Source organism: Lolium perenne, chromosome 6 (genome assembly GCF_019359855.2).
Source record: "Lolium perenne isolate Kyuss_39 chromosome 6, Kyuss_2.0, whole genome shotgun sequence".
Taxonomy (NCBI): domain Eukaryota; kingdom Viridiplantae; phylum Streptophyta; class Magnoliopsida; order Poales; family Poaceae; genus Lolium; species Lolium perenne.
The window spans coordinates 11,625,704-11,649,243 of record NC_067249.2 but is presented as its reverse complement, the minus strand read 5'-3'; the positions used below and the strand labels follow the sequence as shown (position 1 = coordinate 11,649,243).

General features: G+C 41.7%; 1 protein-coding gene across 2 annotated transcripts; it reads left to right on the top strand.

Moving 5' to 3' along the window:
- Window positions 1-1,091: 1,091 nt before the first annotated feature.
- On the top strand, window positions 1,092-13,421 carry LOC127308887 (pre-mRNA-processing protein 40A). 2 transcript variants are annotated; one of them, XM_051339787.2, is made up of 29 exons: window positions 1,092-1,412; window positions 2,125-2,215; window positions 2,318-2,386; window positions 2,485-2,793; window positions 2,901-3,023; window positions 3,167-3,228; window positions 3,382-3,451; window positions 4,059-4,111; window positions 4,205-4,262; window positions 4,343-4,683; window positions 4,773-4,845; window positions 5,759-5,857; window positions 5,948-6,016; window positions 6,089-6,166; window positions 6,280-6,366; window positions 6,442-6,476; window positions 6,623-6,728; window positions 7,405-7,485; window positions 7,563-7,655; window positions 7,728-7,781; window positions 7,864-7,980; window positions 8,729-8,827; window positions 9,831-9,878; window positions 10,002-10,094; window positions 10,224-10,331; window positions 10,996-11,060; window positions 11,665-11,767; window positions 12,047-12,412; window positions 13,052-13,278. In XM_051339787.2, the coding sequence occupies exons 2-28, from the start codon at window positions 2,180-2,182 to the stop codon at window positions 12,383-12,385; spliced, it is 2,868 nt and encodes a 955-aa protein (XP_051195747.1). In that variant the 5' UTR covers window positions 1,092-1,412; window positions 2,125-2,179; the 3' UTR covers window positions 12,386-12,412; window positions 13,052-13,278. The 2 variants fall into 2 exon arrangements, with proteins under 2 accessions (XP_051195747.1, XP_051195746.1); XM_051339786.2 differs by having other exon boundaries at window positions 1,095-1,412; window positions 12,047-12,379; window positions 13,052-13,421.
- The last annotated feature ends 10,119 nt before the right edge of the window (window positions 13,422-23,540 follow it).

The following is a 23,540-nucleotide window of genomic DNA, read 5'->3' as shown; positions in this document are numbered from 1 at the left end:
TAGTTGCTCAAAGTTTTTAAAGTTTGACTTTGACCAATAGTTACATGCATCCTAATTTGAGAAGAAGGAAGTACTAGGTTACAGAGCTAACATCAAAAGGTTGTGGATGTGAAGATAACAATCAAAATATTTGTCCACTCTCAAAGATCTCAAAACTAGGAGGACCAAGGTCAAATGAGCGATTGCAATGCGAGTAATCTGGAGGTCCTCCGGTTCTCCAGGGTTTGGGGTGACATATATGCACATGAATAGAAAGGAGGAAAATGTTACTCATTAATGTCGAAGGAAGTTAAGCATGTTCTCCTATTTTTATTAATTGCATCATCCACTCTAGCGTAGACAAAAATACCCTCGCTACAAAAGTATCCACAAAGGGAAAAGAAACCGAATCTAGCAACCAATTTTTTTTTTGAAAATATGACTTTGGGGATAATCATGGTGTTGGAGATCAAACAAGCGCCATTTTGTTTGCACAAACACGAGTCTGGTAGTAATAGTGTTCGAGATGATAGTGGAAGATTTCTAGCGGCGAGCTGCTGTGGTATTCCATTTATATCTGATCCATCAACAACATAAGCAAGAGCTATTCGTGGCGGGCTAATTTTGGTAGGATAAGTGGGATGCAACATGATTGAAGTTTGCATGGACGTGATTGAGGTGATGAATCAATGCGGAAATTCTCTTGGTCCAGCTGCTGCTATTTACGAGGAGGGCGTTCTGCTTTATCGTAGTGTTACCGAAACTGTGTTTTTTCATAGTCATAGGAAAGCCACGACATCACATACTTTAGCTACACATGCTGAAAGATCGATGCCATTGTATGGCACGATGATCCTCCTGATTTCATTGCTAGTGTGTTGGCGCATGATGTACGTGGTGACTTTCCTTCGAAACAAAAAAAAAGTCTATAGTTTCAGGATTTGTGTAGGAGTAGGACTAGAGGTAAAATATCTTTGTTTACAAAGTTCTTATTTATGGGCGATATGCTATTAAAGGACGGTTTTAATGACAATGAGTATATTTAAAGGGAAAAATAATAAAATCGGAAGGTGCCTGCCTGCCTAGTACGGTTCCGACCCTCCTCCCCCGGCCCCTCACGCCTCGCACTCCCCAGCGAGCGACTCGCTAGGGTTTCGCTCGCCGCCGCCGCCGCCAGTCATCCCCGCCGCCGTCCCCTCCGCCTGCTCCGCCGCAATCCCCTCCTCCCACCCGCCGCCCCCTCCTCCCGCCGCCCCGCCCGTCCGCGCCGACTTCAGCCCTTATTCTACACACTACAGCCAACGCCAACATCTGTTGGTCGCCGCGCCGCCTCACGCGCGCCGCCGCTATCGCCCGCGCCGGTCCACCTCACCGCGGCGCCGCGCCCCTTGCGCCCCGACCCCGTCCGCAGCCCCTGGGCATTGGTTCCCGAGGTACGTACGAGCTCCCAGCCATCTAGCGATTGCCCCAGACCGGACTGGCTGACCTCCGCGATTTTTTCTGCGTTGCCGGTGCTCATCCGGCGGAGGATTTAGATCCGCCCACTACTAATGGCAGGAGCAGCTTTTTTCCTGAATTATCGGAGGTTTAATAAGTGACCCGTAGATTATCGGTAGCAGGAGTGAACCCTAGAATTTCCTGCCCCCGTGTACAAGAGCAGGTGGATTGGATGGCTTATCTGTAGCAGTAGTAGCAGCTGGTAAGGCTCGTAGACTCGATTCCAGCGCATTTCGACCTGAGTGCTGTGCGCGCCTTTTTTTACGTGTATAGAAGATGCAGGAGAGAAGAGCTGCCACTAGAAAGCCGTTTGTTTTCTACTGACCGTAGATAGATAAGCATTAATGAGCAAGGTCAGGAGATGCCTAAGCTGTATCCGTTGGTGGATCACGGGGTTTGGGTGAGTCAAGCGTGATCCAGCGGTTTGGTTTTGCTCACGAGAAACATGTCTGTTTAATTAGATAATAAAGGAAGGCTTCCGCTCTATTTTTTAATTTTTTGCGCGGGAGATTTGAGATGGGTGTATTTCAAAACATGGGATTGTTTCTTGTCCGATGCGTGTTACCACAATACAATCACTGATTGGCAGACAGTTGATTGTGCCATCTGCATGCTATATGTTCTAACATCTTGATTTCTCATTGGCAGACTGTTGATCTTTGGAGGACACCCTACCTCTTTCCGTTTCGTTTGATGTGGTTTAATGTCGAGTAATATGCAGACTACTGGGCCGCCTCAGGTAACTGTACGATAGCTTGTAATGTGGTCATTCTCAGTACCAAGGATTATTGTTATTGTGTGGTGTGCAAGTCTGGTAACCCCTTAACTGTCTTCCAAGCAGCCCCCCAGGCCTCCTATGATGGGTTCTGCTGCTCCACAACAAAATATGGGACCACCAATGCCCATGCAGGTGAACTAGAACATCTGATTTCTTGCTTCTTTCTCCAGTATGGACTTTAGTATCCATAGGTTAGTTTTTAATGTTGCTATTATGTGCTCCATTTTCAGTTTAGGCCAGTGGGCCCGCCGCAACAGCCTCCTCAGTTCATGCAACAGGCGCCGCAACAGTTTCGACCTGCTGGTCAGCCCATGCCAGGAGTTAACATGGGCATGCCAGGGCAGATGCCACATTTTCTGCAACCTGGGCAACATATGCCTCACTCGGGCCATGTTCAGCCTGCATCACAAGCTGTCCCTATGGCGTATCAGGCAGCTAGACCTATGTCATCAGCGCCTATGCAGCAGCCGCCGCAAGCTGTATTCCCTGGTGGACATATGCCCACCATGGGCGCTCCTATGCCGCCTCCTTCTTATACTGTATGTCTTGTTTTTCACTGTTTTCCTTTGATGTACATATGAAATGCTTCTCCCTGTTAATAGCATATGTATACCTTGCTGACAAGATGGTTAATGCCGCATTTCAGTTTCAACCAACATCGGTTCCTCCTGTAGCTCAACCCTGGGGTACAGCTCCGGGTCAGGGCGTACCTCTCGTGCCACCGATGGTGCAGCCTGGACATCAGTCTCTGTCAGCTTCATCGCCCCCAGTAAGTACCGCGGGTCCTCTGCTACACTTCCATTCCTTTATAGTTGTCTACTAATTTAAGACCTTTGGCCCATCATTCCGTTATGCATGTTACATAAAATTGAAATCCTTGCCCATGCAACAACTCAGTTAGCAAATGTGCAGGTTAGCTCAACTGACCCAAGCTCTTCGGATTGGCAAGAGCACAGTTCAGGGGATGGAAAGAAGTAAGTCATCTTTCTATTACTTACTGTTTCAAGTTGGAACTTTGTGATAGACATTCTGATTCTATTATGGATCTTTTAGTCTTTTCTGATACTATTGTTGCATCTTTTGGTCCTTTTGCTTATTTGCTATGCTTGGTTCCGCTTTTTATGTAGGTATTACTACAATAAGAGGACGAAGCAATCAAGTTGGGAGAAACCTGCCGAGTTGATGACACCTTTGGAGGTGAGCTCTGCTGTCTGCTTATATGCGTCATATATATTTTCTTTGCTCCCCTAATGTTTTCATTGTTCTGATGAAGATTTTAGTGTGCTATTTTTGCGATATATATATCGTTGCTCATTTTATCAAAATATTTACGGGCATGATTATCATTTGGTGTAGCTGGTATAACTGAAACTTTGCTTGTATAAATTGATTATTCATCTTTATCAGTAACATGTGCAGCTTTTGCGTTGTGGGCTTGTGTTTTACGAATTCTTTTCATTTTTCACATGATTTATATATCTAAACTTAAAAAATTGAGAATATAATGGGACAATACTTGCACGAGTCTGCTTTATGAAGTCAGCAGTGCCACACCATAACTTATTTATAATATGATAATTGCAACATGTTTTCTTCCTGCCACCGTATCATTTATTTCGTGCGATTCTCGCCGAGCAGCATTTACAATTAACCCGAAATGCATTCTTCATCATATACTTTTGGTAACTGAAGAAAAATGTTAGTGTCTTGTAGGACCTTACTGCATTTCATTGTTTTATTCTTTTTTGGTCTATATTAAATGGTCATTTACGGTTTTTATTCTATACTGTTGGTAATGATACAGCGGGCTGATGCCTCAACTGAATGGAAAGAATTTACTACAGCAGAAGGACGAAAGTAAGTTCGTATTGAAATACTTGCCACGTGTTCTATTATTGGTCAGGTCATGGATTTTCTTTATTCCATAGTTTCACTATTCTGTTGTTCCAGGTACTATTACAACAAAGTGACAAAGCAATCCAAATGGACTATTCCTGATGAGCTTAAGGTTTTTCTTTTGACTTAACATCGATAATTATTGTCTAATAAGTGAGAATATTTTACAATTACTTCCCACTTCCTGTTCAGATTGCACGTGAATTAGCAGAAAAGATATCAAATCAACAGCCTGACCGGGAGACCGAAACCACTACTGATGCCCCTATTGGATCTGCTTCAGTTCCTGCGGAGCCTTCCTCTTTACCTCCCAACCAGTCTTCATCTTTAGTAGGAATAAGTGCTTCAAGCACACAAGATACGATAGCAAATTTGCCTCCTGGTGCTCCTCCTGTTGCTGGCCAATCGTACAATGGGGATATATCTTCTTCCTATGGTTCCATGCAAAATGGTGGAGCAAGTACTGCTGCTGTCACCCCTGTTACATCGAGCATGGGAGTTTCATCAGTTGCAAGTGATGCAGAGACAAGCAGGTATTTGCAGATGTTTTCTCAATTTCCCTTGATTCTTCCAGGCATTATTTGAATGCAGCTCAGATTGTCTTGTATGTTTAACTTTGAAGAAATAACTATGAAAGCTCATCTCTAACGAGCACTGCCGACACCAAAGTTGGAGCATCTGCTGAAGATTTGGAGGTATGTTTTTGTACCTTTTCACTTGTTTTTTATTGGGCAAAAATAGCATGTGTCTTTAGCAGGAATCGATATACTTGCAATTATTGTGAAATGATTCATTTCCTCTATTTTGAGCAAGGCCTGCATTTTTTACATTATCAGCTTTTTATTTGTCTTAGTCATAATGTTTGTGTCGTTGCTTATATTTGTCTGTGAATGGTTCTCCTGATAACATCGTTACCTTGCCTGTTAATGGCTCTTAGTTTAGTGTTTTTCTCTAATGGGGTGTTCAGAAAAAAGGGGAATCCTGTGGGTATTTTTATCCAAGTCCTCCATACACAAACTGATCGAGTAGTTCCTTATTTACCGATTTGTTGAGCTATTTGGGGAATGGGGAAAAATACTGCAGTTTCTTGATACTGTATTATTTCTCAGTTTTGGCAAAATATTCAAGGCGTTTGGGAAGTGCTATTTTACCATGCTACATTCGAGCACATCTTTTTCCTTGTGAAAAACTGTTACCAAATTACCATGATTCTCTACAATTACTGTGAAATGCCTGCCTTATTACAAGGAGCCGAGGACTACCGTAGTACATAATCTCATTTCGTAATTTAATTCATAAAGGAGGACTAAAGTTCTGTTTTATTTCCGTTTTTTTTATTTAGGTCTGCCAAAAACTACTTCTCAATGCATCATTTAGTAATCTGAACTCTTATATTTCTGAGTGAAAAGTTCCTTGGATAATCTGAGGTTCCTACTTGAGTTGGGACTAGCATTTTCTGATATGTATATTTTCATGAATATGGAATTTGAATAGGGCTACACTTTCTTAGCGTGTTTAATTGTATTTTCTGCTTCCATTTGCTATGCTGCACTGTGAGAAGCATCTCTATGTCTCTACATTATGATTATTTTTCTTACTGCCATCTAGGAGGCCAAAAAGATGATGCCAACTGCAGGAAAGGTCAATGTTACTCCACTGGAGGATAAAACAAATGAAGAAGAACCTGTTATTTATGCTAATAAGTTGGTGAGGAAGACTAGTACAGAAGTAAATTAAGAATCACCAATTAATTTATTTTTGTGAATCTAACTTCTATTTCTTTTTTTCCAACCGTAGGAACAAAAGAATGCTTTTAAGTCCTTGCTTGAATCCGCAAATGTTGAGGCTGATTGGTCATGGGAGCATGTACGCAACTTGAATTTAAGTATTTAATTACTATTAATTAATCAAATGCCTGACAGTGATATATCTTCCCAGGCTATGAGAGTTATTATAAATGACAAAAGATATGGTGCTTTGAAAACTCTTGGAGAGAGAAAACAAGCTTTCAATGAGGTTAACATTTCTTTCTTATAAGAGATAACATTTTTGTGGAATACTTCAGTGTAATATCGTCATTTAGATTGTGGTAAATGGTTCACTTAGGGGTTACATCTGCTGTTTTTCAGTACTTAAACCAGCGTAAAAAGATTGAAGCTGAGGAGAGGCGTGTCAAGCAGAGGAAAGCACGCGATGATTTTCTCACAATGCTGGAAGTAAGATCGCGCTAGTAACCTTTCTCTTTCCTTTATATATTTTTACCATATTAACCACTTTCTGGTGTATTTCAGGAATCTAAGGACCTTACATCCTCAACAAGATGGAGGTATATTCTCCAACTCCTTTTGTATATGATTATATGAAAACCACAACGGAAAGCTCTATGCTTTTCATAATTGAGTTTTCTGTTTGTCAGTATGGCCTCTTTCTATTTCTGTTGCATACACTTAGCGTGTTGTTTTCACTGTGCAGCAAAGCAATAACTATGTTTGAGGATGATGAAAGGTTCAGTGCTGTTGACCGCCCAAGGGAGCGTGAAGATTTATTTGAGAACTATCTTGTGGATCTACAAAAGAAGGTTATCTGTGATGAAAACACTAACTTATGATTGTGATAGTTGCCATGCTATTTAATTTGAATGTTGTTATATATGACTCTTCAGAGTGGAGACTACTGGTCAAGCCAGTGCTGTCCTTCTTTCATGCTTGTCTGTTCTAGGGATAGGTCTGTTTATTAACTGCTTGCTTTTGCAATTTAATTCTACTTTTATTGCTTTATCTCACAAATTTTCCTGTCAGGCTGCTTATACTTTTAACTTGTCACATGTAGCCAACAATTTGATGTTTTGTTCGTTTCAAATAAGTAGTCTGGAGCATTGCTAAGTGCTGGCTGCTCTCCCATGGCACCGTTCCATGATTTTTGTGGCATGATCATATTTTTATTTTCTATAGACATTCTACTAATTATGAATGTTGTGGTGAATGGCTACGTGATTCTCTTAAACCGAACGTGAGTGGATTAAAGATCCTATGATGAATAATTACCCAAACCATACAAACCACTTTTCAGAATGACAGATTTTTAAGGCTTGTACTTGACCATATAATAGCTTGAAGTTATCGCATACTCTCTAGATCTAGCAAGTAGTATCTAGGAGTTTTGTTGCGGAAAGTATTCTGGGAAGTTTTCATACTTTGTAGCTTAAAGTATATCACATACTGATTTTGATCTAATCATATTGCTTTGCTTTGTAGGAAAAAGCAAAGGCTGCCGAATTGCACAAAAGATACGTAGTGGAATATAGAGCCTTTCTTGAATCTTGTGATTTCATCAAGGTTATTATTAGACCCTATCATCTAGTGAATTAGTATCCTCAGACTGCTATCATTGTGATTTCTTTTTATATGCTCAGGCAAACTCCCAGTGGAGAAAAGTTCAAGAGCGGCTAGAGGATGATGAACGCTGTTTCCGACTTGAGAAGATTGATCGCTTGGATGTTTTCCAAGTTCGTATTTTCTGCACCCTATACCAACTTCTCTCATTTTATGGTTTAACATAACATTTTTGGCCATTACAGGAGTATATACGGCATCTAGAGAAAGAAGAGGAAGAGCAGAGGAGAATGCAGAAGGTATTTCGTTATCTTACTTCATCACTAGTATCTAATTCTCTACTCCTATAGACGTATAAGCTACATTATTCTTTATATGCAGGAGAAAACAAGGAGACAGGAGCGGAAAAACCGCGATGAGTTCCGCAAGATGTTGGAAGAACATGTTGCTGATGGCACACTTAATGCAAAAACTCATTGGCGTGGCTACTGTGCACAGGTAATTGGAATATTTTTTGGCAATAAGCTCGAGGAAGCCCTTCGTCCCTCAACTCTAAAACCAAACAGAATTGGTCCCTCAGCTATCAATGCCTTACATTCATCCCTATGATTATTTCAAAGTTACTTTGGCCCACGTACATCCATGTCTGCCACTGGTGTGGGGAATAACTTATAGCAGACGCAAGGACCAACCAGCAGATGTATAGCCTGAAGCCTAGCAGTAGTTGGGAGCAGACCAGAAGAGGCCCTGTTGGATCCTAGAGTTGTCAAGTCTGCATTGGTACCAGATTCATATGTTCGTATCACATTAGGATTAGAGTCGTGTTAGGATTTCCCTTCTGTCTGCTTTGAGTTGGAATCTCTGATATATAAGGAGCTACATACTGTACTCGGAAGTCTCGAATCTCAAGTCACCAGTAAATATTAGTCTTGCCTTTGAAATCTCTCTTCTTCGCTGCCGCCCATTGTGCTGGCTACAATGCCCACCTGTCGGGTGTTCTTGGGCCCTCAAACTCTTGCTGGGCACAGCTACACCCTCTGAGCTGGAAGCTCTAGGAGCCACCTATCTGGCACACGGTCTTACATGAAACACAATGTGAATTTTGGATTTTAAACCAGGGAGGTATTGTCCCAGGGATGAAAAGTAGACAAAATGTGGACATTGCCAATAGTTACAGAATGAGTACACTTTTTTCTAAATGAAATGTTGTACAATACCCTGATTCATTAAATTTATCAATTTGCAGGTAAAAGATTCACATGCTTACCTGGCTGTAGCTTCAAACACGTCTGGTTCCATGCCAAGAGAGCTCTTCAACGATGTGATGGAGGAGCTTGATAAACAGGTTAATTTCTGAAAAAACTGGGTATATTCTTGTAATCATTTATGAATGTATAAATGTCGACTATTGGTGATCGCCAAACTATGACAAATTCTTTGGTGAACTAACTGTTTAGTTATACTAGATAAATACTTGCGCTTCATTGTGGATAGAAATATATGTAGAACCTGATTAACCGGTCATATTAAGTCATCGTTATCGTCTCAGCCAGCTCCATACCTCTGCTAAGCTGCTAAGCTCGTTCATGTTTAACTCACGACAGTGTCATGCCTCTGCTATATGTCATGCTCCAGTTTTGTTGAAGACATTTTAGCCATGGTTGGGTTAGTTCTCGGGGAATATTTATTGGTTGTCTTTTAGTAAGTTGTATGGTGGGATAGATAGACTTATTTATACGATAGTAAAGATAAAGATAATTGGCAAGCTGTACTCGAGCTGCCATTTCTGGGATGCCCTAATTCTTAGTTACTATAAAAAATGGTTAAGAATAGTTTTCTTCGAAATAAATTTCTTACCTCTGAAATAAGTAGAATGTGGAGTTTTAGGACAGAGTTTAATTGTTTTATGGTGACAATCTGGCGTTTTATATGTTAGGATATGCAAATTGTGTCTTTGTTCTTTGATAATTTGATTACAACCTTGTCTTGCTTCTCCATTTGATACCCACTTTTATGTTGTTCAAATTCAAACCGTTAGTCTCATTAAAGTAATATAATCGTAGAACATTCTTGTATATTGTGCTCTGGGTGTGTTTTGCACTTTTGCTTCCAGCAGTTGCAAGCTTAGCATTAAATATGTCGTATCAGATGTTTTGTCACATTATTCTAATTCGAGTTGAATATTCTCTGTAAAATCGTACTTGCTGATTCATTTGATGTTCATGGTTTGAATAAAAACTGCCGGGGAGGTATTAGTTCCCTTCATGTTACAAGCCAAGCCTACTCGGGTACTTGTGTTCCTCTTTTTGTTCGTCCGAGCTGATGGTTTGTATCTATTTTTCATTCAGTATCAAGATGACAAGACTTTAGTTAAAGATGAAATGAAGTCTGGAAAGGTACTTTTTCATTAATTTATTTTCACTCCTAGAAAAAGTGTTGTGCATAAGTGTATTTTATGATATAGTTTATATGCATCAACTTGTCACATGTATGGTTGACTACCTTCTTATTTTTTCTAGATTCATATGACGGCCTCGTGGGCACTAGAAGACTTCCAGGCTGCCGTTACAGAGGATGAAAAATGTAAAGGAATATCAAACATAAATATTAAGGTGTGGTCTTAAGCTTTTATCAGTATTCGGAGATACTTCAGATATTATCTATTGGTATTACAAGTGATTGCAACATTGAGTTTTCATCGTGACTGATAATGTTGTTTCTCTTTTGTGGATGTGCTACAGCTTATTTATGAGGACCAAATTGAAAAGCTCAAGGAAAAGGAACTAAAGGAGGCTAAGAAGCGTCAGCGACTGGGTGATAATTTTCTGGATCTTCTATACTCAATCAAGGTAAAATTCAATCACAGCTTTGAACAACTTTTGAAAACCAACACTGGATCAGCAAATTTGTTGAGTATGATTATACAATCACATTGGCCACAAACTTGGTTTGGCCATCTCATCTCAATGTATTTAGTCGCCCTTCAAATTAACTGGCAGTTCTGTTTTTTTCTTTTAGACCTATTTTGAGGTTCAGTCAAATGAGCCAGTGGATTGACCCTTTCAGTTGCACTGCTAGTGTTAATCCACCAGCATGGCGGCAGATAGACCTCCTTTGGTACACAAGTAGTGTATGAGTTCCTCTAGTTAGTCACTAGCAGTAGCAAGCTGTTCTAATAATTGGTGTGGCACTAGCTATTCAAAAGGACATATTTTGGTCCTAAATGTTAGTTGATGGCTCAGGTCCTAAATCGTCCTAATGCCAAATCCTTTAGGTCCAAAAACTTGCTCGAAGCTCTTTTTTTTCTTTATTTAATTATAATTTTGGTGTTGGACTTCAGTTTTTAGGAACATATTGAATCATTGCCAATAGTGGTTCATCAGTCTATGTTTTGCTTCACTGAGAGCAACTTTATCCATAGTTACTCCATTATTTTCAACGAGATAACTTGAGGAATATTATTGTTGGAATGCTATCCTTTTGATCTAATTTATCTTCTACAAAAATTTGTAGGAAATAACAGCTGCTTCAACATGGGATGATTCTAAAGCATTGTTTGATGATACCCAGGAGTACAAGTAAGGGTCCTCTTTGCTTATTATTTCCTAACAGTGAGCCATGCCACCTACTTATGCAAATACTTTCACCAATCATCTCTGTTTCGTGGTGCAATACATCTAATTTTGTAGTTGTGGTAAGTGGTACTTGGCTAGTTACTTCTGCTTGCACATAACATTTGTGCAGTTTGGTTAGCAAAAAAGAAGCGGAGTTTGTAGATCCCAAAAAAGTCTGTTAAGGTGCCGAGTTTAGATTTGTAATAAACCCGTGCAATTACAAGTTACATGATAATCACTTTTCAAGAATTTATTTATACATTTTAAAGCTTTTAAACCCAGCTTAATTGATATTAAGCCTAAGTTCTGTCAGTTTGAGATTTATTGCGCTCTATGTGTTAATGGATTATAAGTGTCCTGATGACCTATGCAAAATTGGCACGTTGAATCAATTCTGGTAAAAAAGGGGGCCTGCGCCAGTACCCATCAACAAACATAAGAAAAATGCTGGTCTGGGCGTTGAATGCTTACATCTCTCTGAAATTGGAGGCGACATGACATGTATTTTATATTTGCTATTTTTTCCTCTCGTGACATGCAATATTTTGTCTGTTGTAATGTCACATAGGGATTTGGGTGGTGAGACATATGCTAGAGAGCTTTTTGAGGAGTATATCGTCCGCCTCAAAGAAAGGTTTAAAGAGAAAGAGCGCATGAGGGAGGAGGAAAAGGTAATGCTACTGTTTTGTGTTGAATCATTTACCATTAGTCCACTCCTATCAACTGTTTGGTTCTTGTTGTGCTATTTTTATGTTATGGAGAGCTGCGGCAAATGATCTTTATCTACAACTTTTCTGAACTTTATCCACCCCCTGTATTTTTCCGCACTCCTCACTAACCTGAATGTATTACCTTACGCTATTTGCCCACATGTGTATATACACAACAACAGCTTAGATACTTGTATTGTTTACCTAGATACGCCTTCATGTAAGTTTTCTTCTATGTAGGCAAAAAAAGAGAAAGACCGTGAAGAGAGAGAAAAGAAGAAAGATAAAGAAAAAGAAAGAAAGGAGAAAGATCGCAAAGAAAAAGAACGAGATCGAGAGAAGGAAAGAGAAAAGGAAAAAGGAAAGGATCGGTCAAAGAGAGATGAAATGGAGATTGATGGTGATGATGTGGAGATTCATGGCTCGAAGGATAAGAAACGGGAGAAGGATAAAGAAAAGAAGCATAAAAGACGCCACCATGACACCACAGATGATCTAAGCTCAGATAGAGATGAGAAAGATGAGTCGAAGAAGTCCCGAAGGCATAGCAGTGATCGCAAGAAATCTAGGAAGGTATAACATTTGTTGTCCTCTTGTGCAATGAAGGTACTTAGAATATGGTTGGCACATTGCCTCCAACACCTACTCCATTCAAGTCTTGGTGCAATATTAAGTGCCCCCCTTGTTTGCAATATGTGATAGTGAACTTAAAATAATTTATTGCCTTTGTATTGTGGTGTTTAAACATTTGGACAGTTTGGTGAGGCATGTGTGGTATGTATTGTTACACATTTATACACAAAGTTTCAAATTGGTAAAATGGTGCACTTGTGATATTGCCAGTATATGGTATTTGTTTATGTGATAATGAATTTTAGAGTATTCTTGCCTTTGTATTGTGATGTTTACATACTTTGACAGTTTAGTGAGACATTTGTGTAATACACATTAGTTTCATATTGGTAAAATGGTGCACTTGTGATATTGCCAGTATGTCAGATATGTATTATCTAAAATATCTCTGGCATAAATCATGTCGTGATTTAGTGAGACATTTGTGTAATACACAGTAGTTTCATATTGGTAAAAAAGGGTGCACTTGTGCTATTGCCAGTATGTCAGATATGTATTATGTAAAATATCTCTGGCATAAATCATGTCAGTGATTCGTGCACCACATAAATGCTTCATACACCTATATCACATGGATATGCATGATATTGAGATTTTTTTTCATTTATGCAGCATACCCATGCTTCAGACTCGGATACTGAAAGCCGGCATAGAAGACATAAAAGGGACCGAGACAGTTCCCGCAAGAATGGTGTAAATGAGGAGCTTGAAGATGGTGAGCTTGGAGAAGACGGGGAGATTCATTAGGCCTTCCTTTCACCTCCAAGATTGTCAGTACTTACTGCCCCCTGTCATGTTGTCCATTGGTACTATTTTGATTTGTTTTTACCTAGCATCAACTCTGCTTCAGAACTTACCAGTGTTACAGTTATTGAAACTAGTGTTACATTATCTGGCATCTGCTCCTGATTCTACTATTCTGCAGTAGCATAAATCCATGAACTGGGTTCGCTCTTTTTAAACGCGAACCATTGCCAATCTACTTCTTTGTTTGTGTGTGTGCAGAATCGTAGTGTATGAGGTATGTTTTTAGAAGGCTTTGTCGGCCTTTCATCTTAACTTGTGGTTGTAGTGGTGAATATAGCTCTGGCGATTTATCGCATGTTTCTAACTTCCTCTATAGCCTTGTGCTCATCTCTGAACAAGTTTGTTACTGACAATTTTCGGTGGAACATGAGCGTGTGGGTAGTGTGTCCTGATTGTAGGCGATATCTACAGCCATGGTTCGGCCATTGATGGATTTATTTCAATGTGCCTGTTGCCGTTCAGCATGGACATGGATGCGTATAGCAGCACTAACACCTGTTTGCAAGCATGGCAGGTCCTGCCGCGGCAGCAGTTCATCATCTGGCAGAGATGTAGATTTAATTGACAGATTGTAATTGTGTGTACATTTGTATGCATGCATGCATGTGTACTTTGATCTAGTCACAGTTGTAGATGCTTTAGAATATTTGATTTGATATTACTGGAAGATGTTTTGATGGTAGTTTCGACTTTTGAGCACTTGGACCTTGATTGTATCGAACTTTTCCATCATCGACTTAATTGTTTAACATCGTGTACTGCTTGAGCTAGGTATCCTCGAGGATTGTCTGCTTATTTACTGCTGGTGCTGAAAGCCGACATCCCAGCAGCAGGTCCTCATAAGTTTGTTGGGCTGATTGCTGCTGTAGATAATAACCTTTTCAAACAGAATTAGCGCATTACTGTGTTTCAGTAGGAGCCACAGTTCCTCTTTTGTTGATGTGGGAGGTCGGAGGGAGCTTGGGGCCTTTTTTCCCGAACATGTTTGCAGTTGTCTGGTCAGCAAATATTATTGGACCATCTCTACTCTAGGTACTAAAATGACGTGCTTGTTTCATGACTTAGTAACAAACTGATTTGATTACGGTGGTAACAAGTACTGTTAAAATATGTGTTCGGTTCGCTTGCTTTTTTAAGCGATTTGATATATACAAGTCTGATTCGGCCTCCCACTGATTGTTATCATAATATGAATGATATGGCCTGTTTGCGTCTTCTTCCCCACCTAGCGGACATCGCTCCTTTGCAGCTGCCACCGAGCAACTCTGCTTTGCTAGTGAAGCCGTGTATAGATGGCCATGGCGGTGGGTGAGCGCGTGCTGAGTCCTAGGTGGATGCGAATCCAAGTGTCTCTTCAGTGTTGGTGCATCTGATCTCGTTGAGATCATTTCAAAAGAAAAAAAAAAACCTTGCCCAGATCTGAAATATCATATCTCCTGGTGTGGATTTCTACAAATCTGTTTCTTGTTAACAGATACTCTAAGATAGTCTACTTATTGTTTAGATATTGTCTAAGATAGCCTACTTATTGTTATTGTTGATAACTCTAACTGATCACGGCCTGATCTTGCTATTCTTATTGTGCAAGGCATGCACTGTTTGTAGGCTATATATAGCAACGATTCCTATCAATGAAATCAGTTGCCCCAAACCAAGTCTCCTCCTGCCGTTCGTAGTCTAGGATCCTTCATGGTATCAGATACCTAGATCCAATCCCCTCTCCAGCTTTCGCCGCCACCTCCCCTCTCCCTCGCCGCCATGAGCTCGATCGGCTACAACTCCACCTCCTCCTCCTCGGACTTCGACGACGATGCCTTCGAACAGTTCGGTATTCCTGTTGCAACTCAAACTCTCCCCACCAATTCTGGATTACGAGAAGGAGAACTACGGCATCTGGAGCCGCCAATTCCTCATCGCCCTCTCCTTTGTGTTCATATTTGGAATGTTGCAACCAATTACCTTTACATTTGTTGAACCAAACAAGTTTCGACTTTTACCCATTCAGTATCATTTAGTTACGTTTCCATTTACATTACATAATCCTGAACCAAACACGTTCTGTATGCAAGAGAAAGACGGTTATTATTGGCGCTATGGGAGTGAAAATATATGTTAAGGTAAAGAAAAACGTAGCACTGAGATAATTAATTTATCATCTTCTTTTGACAATCAATACCATATGTATCCATATATTAACAAATATCTAGTACATGTTAGAGATACACTAATAAATCAAGAAATAAAAATTTCAGGGGCAGACGAAAGTATTAGTAGAGGGAGTGCAGAGAGAGAAAGCTGAGTGTAAACTGTGTAGCGCCTAGTTTGCAGATGCAAGTATGCATCTTAGGTTATACGTGGGACTAAGTTTAGCTTACAATTCTCTTACCATGCCTCATGTAAGCAACCACCAACTTAAGCTATATTTCACATGGGCTATCACACTTGTGCTTTGAGATTTATAGAAATATCTGAAATTTAGTATGGGCCTAGAGTGTATCTCTTCATTGCCAGGAGTAACACCCAATCTTGAACTATCCTAATATCCAGACGTACTTTCACATATACCCGATCATCACCGTTATAATTGCCTAGTTATGAACAACATGTGATAATGACCAAGACACACCCTACGGTATAAGGATAGTTGATATTCTCATGGTCTAAAGATTTGTACATAAGTTAATTAACACCATGATTATACTAATAAGTATGACGATACTATCTTGTAGTATATCACATAACTTGATTTGTTCATTACCCTTATTCTGCCAATAATGTATTTTCATAGTTGTTCGTGTTCTTTGTTACACTAACAATATCCATGATGAGGAAAACACGATCATCACACAACACATGAACTAGTTCTAGAGGCTGGACTAGGAACAACTTGGTATTTAAATATCTACACGTGCTTGCGACTTTCCTTCGAATCTCATATTCAAGAATCACACAACAACTATAGCATAACGAAATAAAAAATTAATTAAGACTTGGAAATATATAATAACAATTGCCTCGTTTTTTTTTCCCTTCGCGAGTGATCTCATGCAAGCCAGCGCAATAGAGGAAAATAGAGGAAACTTAGTTGTTGAACAGGACCTCGAGCGGACACACCCAACCAGACTCACATGGGCCATGGGGCCAAAATGCATGCAAATCATGTGAACAACCGAACACGACCTAAGCCAAGTGCAATATGATGAATCCTCTTACCTCAGTGAGACAATATTTTCCCACCCCTCCTATGGTTGATGCCACACCACCATTTTGTATCGCCCCTATATTTGGTCACCCTTTAATTTCGTGTACATCAAATTGATTTTACCGCAACAACGCCAAATGCCTTTTATCAACATTGTATCTGATCACGTTTAATTTGTGATGCCAAATACATTTATCAAATATGTCAAATTAGTTATAGCCTAAAAAGGCGTTAGCATGGTTCCAATTTGTTCTGAATTTTTCAGCCTGCGACTATAAATCCACTTTTTCTCCTTTTTAATCTCAATAGAAAGAAACAGAAAGTTTTATTGTGTTAACAATGTATGTTTTAAGATAGAATCTATTGAAGAGAGTAATAGAAATTGGAGCATATATTTTTACTACCTGAAAACTTATGCTCCATTATTTCTCGTTTCACCATTGCCTAGTCTTGGAAGGTGCATGACACGTAGACCTTGTTATGTGGGGGCCAAGAAATGATAAGTATTTTCTCCGTTGGTGGTGCGAGAAACATGCAACATAGGGGTTATAAAACCTAAAGCAAGGACCGACTCCCCCTTTCTCTTCATGTTTTTCTCCCCTGTGCAGTTGTTGTCGCAGTTGTCTCGTCCTTAAGCCCAACTCCACCCTTTTCGCGCTTAGTAGCCCACCTCCTCCTCCTCCGCCGCCGCCTCCATCCCTAGCGGTCAGTGGAGGCCCAAGGAATAGACCTGAACTCGGTAGGAAAAGCCCGATATTCCTCGTTTTACCATTGCCTAGTCTTGGAGGGTGCATGGCATGTGGGACCTCGTTATGTGTGTGCTAGGAAAATGGTATGGCTTTTTCGGTCGGTGCATGACATGTTTAGGGTTTTATGGGTTATAAAACCTAAAGCCGCCCCCTCGGTCCCCTCCCCTCTCTCTTCATGTTTTCCTCCATCGTGTAGCCGCTGTCGCCACCTCGTCCTCCAACCTAACACCACCATCTTAACGCCAGAAAACCGACCCATATCCTCCTCCTCCGCCGCCATGCGGTCATCAGCAATCCAAGGGGGAGCTACAAAATTGGCAGGAAAATCTCGAGCCGCAACGACGATCCATAGCACCGTCGCCATCGTCCTTGTCCTCTACAGGAAAAGCTTGAGCCGCAACGGTGGTTCACGACGCCATCACCATCATCCTCGCCAGGAGGTAGCCTTATTGTTTAGTAGAATCTTGTCGAAATCATTCAATCCACAACTTTTTTTTGGTTTTTTGATGGAAATTTGGGTGAGGACAACACTTATTTGATCTTATAAAAGTGGCGCTAGAGTGGGGTAAATTCAATCCATATCTTATTTCCTCTTTCTGAGCCAAAATATCGGGGAAATCAATGATGAATTATTAGAACATCACCATATCACCGTATCATCCTTGGGTCTCCACTAACCGCTAGGGATGGAGACGACGAAGAAGGAGGAGGTGTATATGGTACTAAGCGCGAAAATGGTGGAACTGGGCTTGAGGATGAGGCAACGGCGGTGACAGTTGCACGGGGGAGAAAAGCCTATACACTTCCAGACGGCGGGGCGGGTCGTAGCCTAGGGTTTTCATGCGATCGCTGTCGGGAGGCGGCAGAGCCGGCGACGGGATTCTGCGGCACCACCGGAAAAGAAGCTGGAGAACGGCATCGTTACCGCATCTTTGCCCTTGTCTCTCTGCTTTTTACCCCCGCCTCAGCCTTCATGCCAGGCACCGTAGCGGCATCAGGTGAGCCTAGTACTAGCTGGCTCAGCCATGCCAACTATTTGCACATTTACTATTCAGAAACGGCTCACATTGATCGTACTGTAATTAATTCAATGTATCTAATATTTGGTGCTACGCAATAAATCGACAGCAAATATTGCTTAGGTGGAGATCTACCGTATCTAGAAAATCTCTGGGTCACAAATGGAATACTACCAAAAAAATGTTTTTGGTAACAATTTGTTTATTGCTAAAGAATGATACAGTAGATGGGAATTTCGGTGAGGAGAACACTAATTTGATCTTTAAAAAATGGTGATGGTGTGGTATCTTATTTCCCCTTTCTAAGGAAAATATCGACATCTTATTTCCCGTTTTAAAAGTGATGAATTGTTAGTACATCACTATATCGCCCGTATCATCCTTTAGCAATAAATATTTCCCCTTTCTAAGGAAAATATTGATATCTTATTTCCCCTTTTAAAAGTGATGAATTGTTAGTACATCGCTATATCGCCGTATCATCCTTTAGCAATAAATAAATTATTGCCAAAAACAATTTTTGGCAGTGTTCAATATGCCACCCCGAAGATTTTCTAGATACAGTAGATGTACAACTAAGCGACATTTGCTCTCGATTTATTGCGTGGCACCAAATATATATTAGATACAGTGAATTAATTCAGTATGATTAATGTTATAGCCGTTTCTGAACAATAATAAATGTGCAAAAATAGTTGGCGTGAGCCAGCTAGTACTAGGCTCACCTGCTTCTGCCACGGTGTCTGACATGACGGCCGGGACGGCGGGGTAAAAAGCAGAGAGACAGGGCAGAGATGCGGTAACAACGGCGCCATCCAGCTTCTTTCCGGTGGCGGCTCAAAACCCCGTCACCGCCTCTGCCCGCCTCCACACAGCGATCGCGAGTGATTTCATGCAAGCCAGCGCAATAGATGAAACTTTTTTTTTTTGACAATCAATACCACATATATTCATAGCAACAAATAATACATGGTAGAGACTGACTCCAACGATTACAAAATAAAGTCTAAAAGATAGTAACAAATCTTCGAGGTCTTCAATTTCTTTCTTCTTCCAGGACACAATCTTGTACTCTTCTGAAGACAGCCAAAGATAGATAATGAACCATAGACCTGTAGATACCGACGAAAGTTCTCCCATAATTTTTTGAGCCGCAATGCCAAGGCTGCGTGCATGCACGCAACCATTAAAGCAGTCATACAACATCGGCAAGAGTACCAACACCAGTATGTCAGGGAATAATAACCGACTAGCTTTGTCATCGTCGATGGAGAGCCGAGAGTACGAATCACCATTGTCGAGGACGTAGAAGCCGGGACAAAAACTGCAAGGATAATCCTCCTCGCGGCAACAATGACAAAAGATCCAAAATCGATATGACGAAGCAAGATCCGAAGACCCATACCTAGAAAATTGTGATTGTTCAACACCACCATTGACGCCGGGAAGAAGATCTCGTCGTCGAACGAAAGGCCGAAGATCACTTATTGCAGACGATGCCATCTTCATTGAGGGGAAACCAACAAGAAGGCGGCTACCAAATTTCTAACATAATCTAATGAAAACAATACTTTGATTCGAAACTCCACGCATAGATCGGGTTCCCCACTCCTCCTGACGCCGGCGAAGCCGACCGGAGGAGGGAGAACCAATCTATGGAGGAGGATGAACTGGAGGCAGCTAGGGTTGAGGCGGCGGCTGGCTACGGACGAGACCTGATAAGGGGCCTCTAGGATTGTTCCGGGACGAGCTTGGCTTGCCCAGCAATAGATGAAACTTAGTTGTTGAACACGACCCCAAGCTTGGACGCACCCAACCAGACTCACGTGGACCATGGGGCCAAAATGAATGCAGAGCATGTGAACAACCAAACATGACCTAAAATACATGATGAGCCAAGTGCAATATGATGAATCCTCTTACCTCAGTGAGAGAGCATTTTCCCACCCCTCGTATGGTTGATGCCACACCACCATTTTGCAATGTTATCGGTAATCGTTAACTGCTCGGTCGGCTTGGGACTAGTGATTAATCGGAATTCGGACGATTAACTGATTTAATCGGTCGGCCTACACAAATTAGCACTTAACAGTTTATAAAAAATAATGGTACATGAGCCTCTATATATATGTCTCTCCCTACTTCTCTAAAGCCTGAAATCCTAGAAAAACATGTACGCTTCTCCTCCATGACCTAATCTTCAAGGTCACGAGCGAATCAGGATCCACTAGCCGAAGCCGCGTTCGTTCCTTCCACTCCTTCTCCTCTCACCTCTGAAGTTTATATTCTCCCACCACTTACCTAGGGTACGATCCCTCTTACATCTCAACCACCTAACCTATTGAAGGCGTACTCCAGCTCCTGGACGAGCTCCTCAAGGTGGTCGAGCTCCTGTATCTAAGGTCTGGGCAACTACGAGTAACTGGTCTGGGAGGGCAAGGAACTATTTGGCAACAGTGGAAATGAAGCTACTGGAGGTTACAATCAAGCGGGAGTTTCGCAAAACCTACTTTACTGGGGAGAGGTAGCGCCTATATTAGCGATATGCATTGAAAATATTGTAATTTTTTTGACCAAGTGTAGTAGTTAATCGGGAATATACCCAGTAATCGGACTTCCGGACTGATTAATCGGGCTAAAGGATTAACACAAGCGATTAATGGTAATTGACACGGTCAGGCCCCTAGTAGCGATTAATCGGCCTAGTAATCGTTGAATCGGCCTAGTTTTTAAACAGTGCCATTTTGTATCGCTGCTATGTTTGGTCACTATTTAATTTCGTGTACATCAAATTCATTTTACCGCAACAACGCCAAATGCCTTTTATCAACATTGTATCCGATCACGATTTAATTTGTGATGCCAAATACGTTTTTCAAATATGTCAAATTAGTTATAGCCTTGAAGGGCGTTAATCCACCTGGTCTACTAGGGCATCCTCGCGCGATCATGTTCATCGATCGTTAGATGCAGCTCAGAGCGCACATACATTTTTACTACCTGAAAACTTATGCTCCATTATTCCTCGTTTCACCATTTCCTAGTCTTGGAAGGTGCATGACAGGTAGACCTTGTTATGTGGTTGCCACAAAATGGTAAGTATTTGCTCCGTTGGTGGTGCGAGAAACATGCAATATAGGGGTTATAAAACCTAAAGCAACGACTGACTCCCCCCTTTCTCTTCATGTTTTTGTTCCCCATGCAGTTGTCGCCGCCGTTGCCTCGTCCTTAAGCCCAACACCACTCTTTTCGTGCTTAGTAGCCCACCTCCTCCTCCTCCGCTACCACCATCCCTAGCGGTAAGTGGAGGCCCAAGGAATAGATCTGAACTCGGTAGGAAAAGCCCGATATTCCTCGTTTTACCATTTCCTAGTCTTGGAAGGTGCATGACAGGTGGGATCTCATTATGTGTGGGCTAGGAAAACTATAGGGCTTTCTTCGGTCCATGTACGCGTAGTATGCAACTAGGGTTTATAAAACCTAAAGCCGCCCCGTCACCTCGACTGACTTCCCTCCCCTCTCTCTTCTTGTTTTCCCCCATCGTGTAGCCGCCGCCGCCACCTGGTCCGCCAACCCAACACCATCCTCTTCACGCCAGAAAATCGACCCATATCCTCCTCCTCCGCCGCCATGCGGACTGTAGCGATCCAAGGGGGAGATCCAGAATTGGCAGGAAAATCTCGAGCCGCAGCGGCGGTCCATAGCGCCGTCGCCATCGTCCTTGTCCTCGGCTGGAAAAGCTCGAGCCGCAACGGTGGTCCACGACGCCATCGCCATCGTCCTCGCCAGGAGGTAGACTTATTGTTTAGTAGAATCTCGTCGAAATCATTCAATCCACAAGTTTATTGTTTTTTTGAGATGGAAATTTGGGTGAGGACAACACTTATTTGATCTTTTAAAAGTGGTGCTAGAGTGAGTATATTCAATCCATATTTTATTTCCTCTTTGTGAGCCAAATATTGTCCTCGGCAGGAAAAGCTCAGCCGCAGCGGTGGTCCACGATGCCGTCGCCATCATCCTCGCCAGGGGGTAGCCTTATTGTTTAGTAGAATCTCGTCGATCATTCAATCCGCAAGTTTATTGTTTTTTCCGATGGAAATTTGGGTGAGGACAACACTTATTTGATCTTTTAAAAGTGGTGCTAGAGCGAGTATATTCAATCCATATCTTATTTCCTCTTTCTGAGCCAAATATCGTCCTCGGCAGGAAAAGCTCGAGCCGCAACGGTGGTCCACGACGCCGTCGCCATGGTCCTCGACAGGAGGTAGCCTTATTGTTTAGTAGAATCTCGTCGAAATCATTCAATCCGCAAGTTGATTGTTTTTTTTCGATGGAAATTTGGGTGAGGACAACACTTATTTGATCTTTTAAAAGTGGTGCTAGAGCGAGTATATTCAATCCATATCTTATTTCCTCTTTCTGAGCCAAATATCGTCCTCGGCAGGAAAAGCTCGAGCCGCAACGGTGGTCCACGACGCCATCGCCATGGTCCTCGACAGGAGGTAGCCTTATTGTTTAGTAGAATCTCGTCGAAATCATTCAATCCGCAAGTTGATTGTTTTTTTTCGATGGAAATTTGGGTGAGGGCAACACTTATTTGATCTTTTTAAAGTGGTGCTAGGGTGAGTAAATTCAATTCATATCTTATTTCCTCTTTCTAAGCCAAATATCAGGGAAAACAATGATGAATTGTTAGTACATCGCCAGATCGCCGTATCATCGCTGGGTCTCCACTAACCGCTAGGGATGGAGACGGCGAAGGAGGAGGAGGTGTAAGCACGAAAAGGGTGGCATTGGGCTTGAGGACGAGGCAACAACGGCGACAGCTGCACGGGGGAGAAAAGCCTATGCACCTCCAGATGGTGGGGCGGTCCGGATCCTAGGGTTTTCGTGCATTTGTTGTCGGGAGGCGGTAGAGCCGACGACGGGGGTTTGAGGCACCACGGAAAAAGAAGCTGGAGGACGCCGTTGTTACCGCATCTCTGCCCCTTCTCTCTGGTTTTTACCCCCGCCTCGGTCTTCATGTCAGGCACCGTAGCGACAGCAGGTGAGCCTAGTACTAGCTAGCTGAGCCACGCCAACTATTTGCATATTTACTGTTCCGAAACGGCCCACATTGATTGTACTGGAATTAATTCAATGTATCTAATATTTGGTGCCACGCAGTAAATCGCCAACAAATATTGCTTAGATGGAGATCTACGGTATCTAGAAAATCTCTGGGGTCCCATATGGAACACCGCCAAAAATGTTTTTCGTAATAACTTGTTTACTGCTGAAGAATGATACAGTAGATGGGAATTTCGGCGAGGAGAACGCTAATT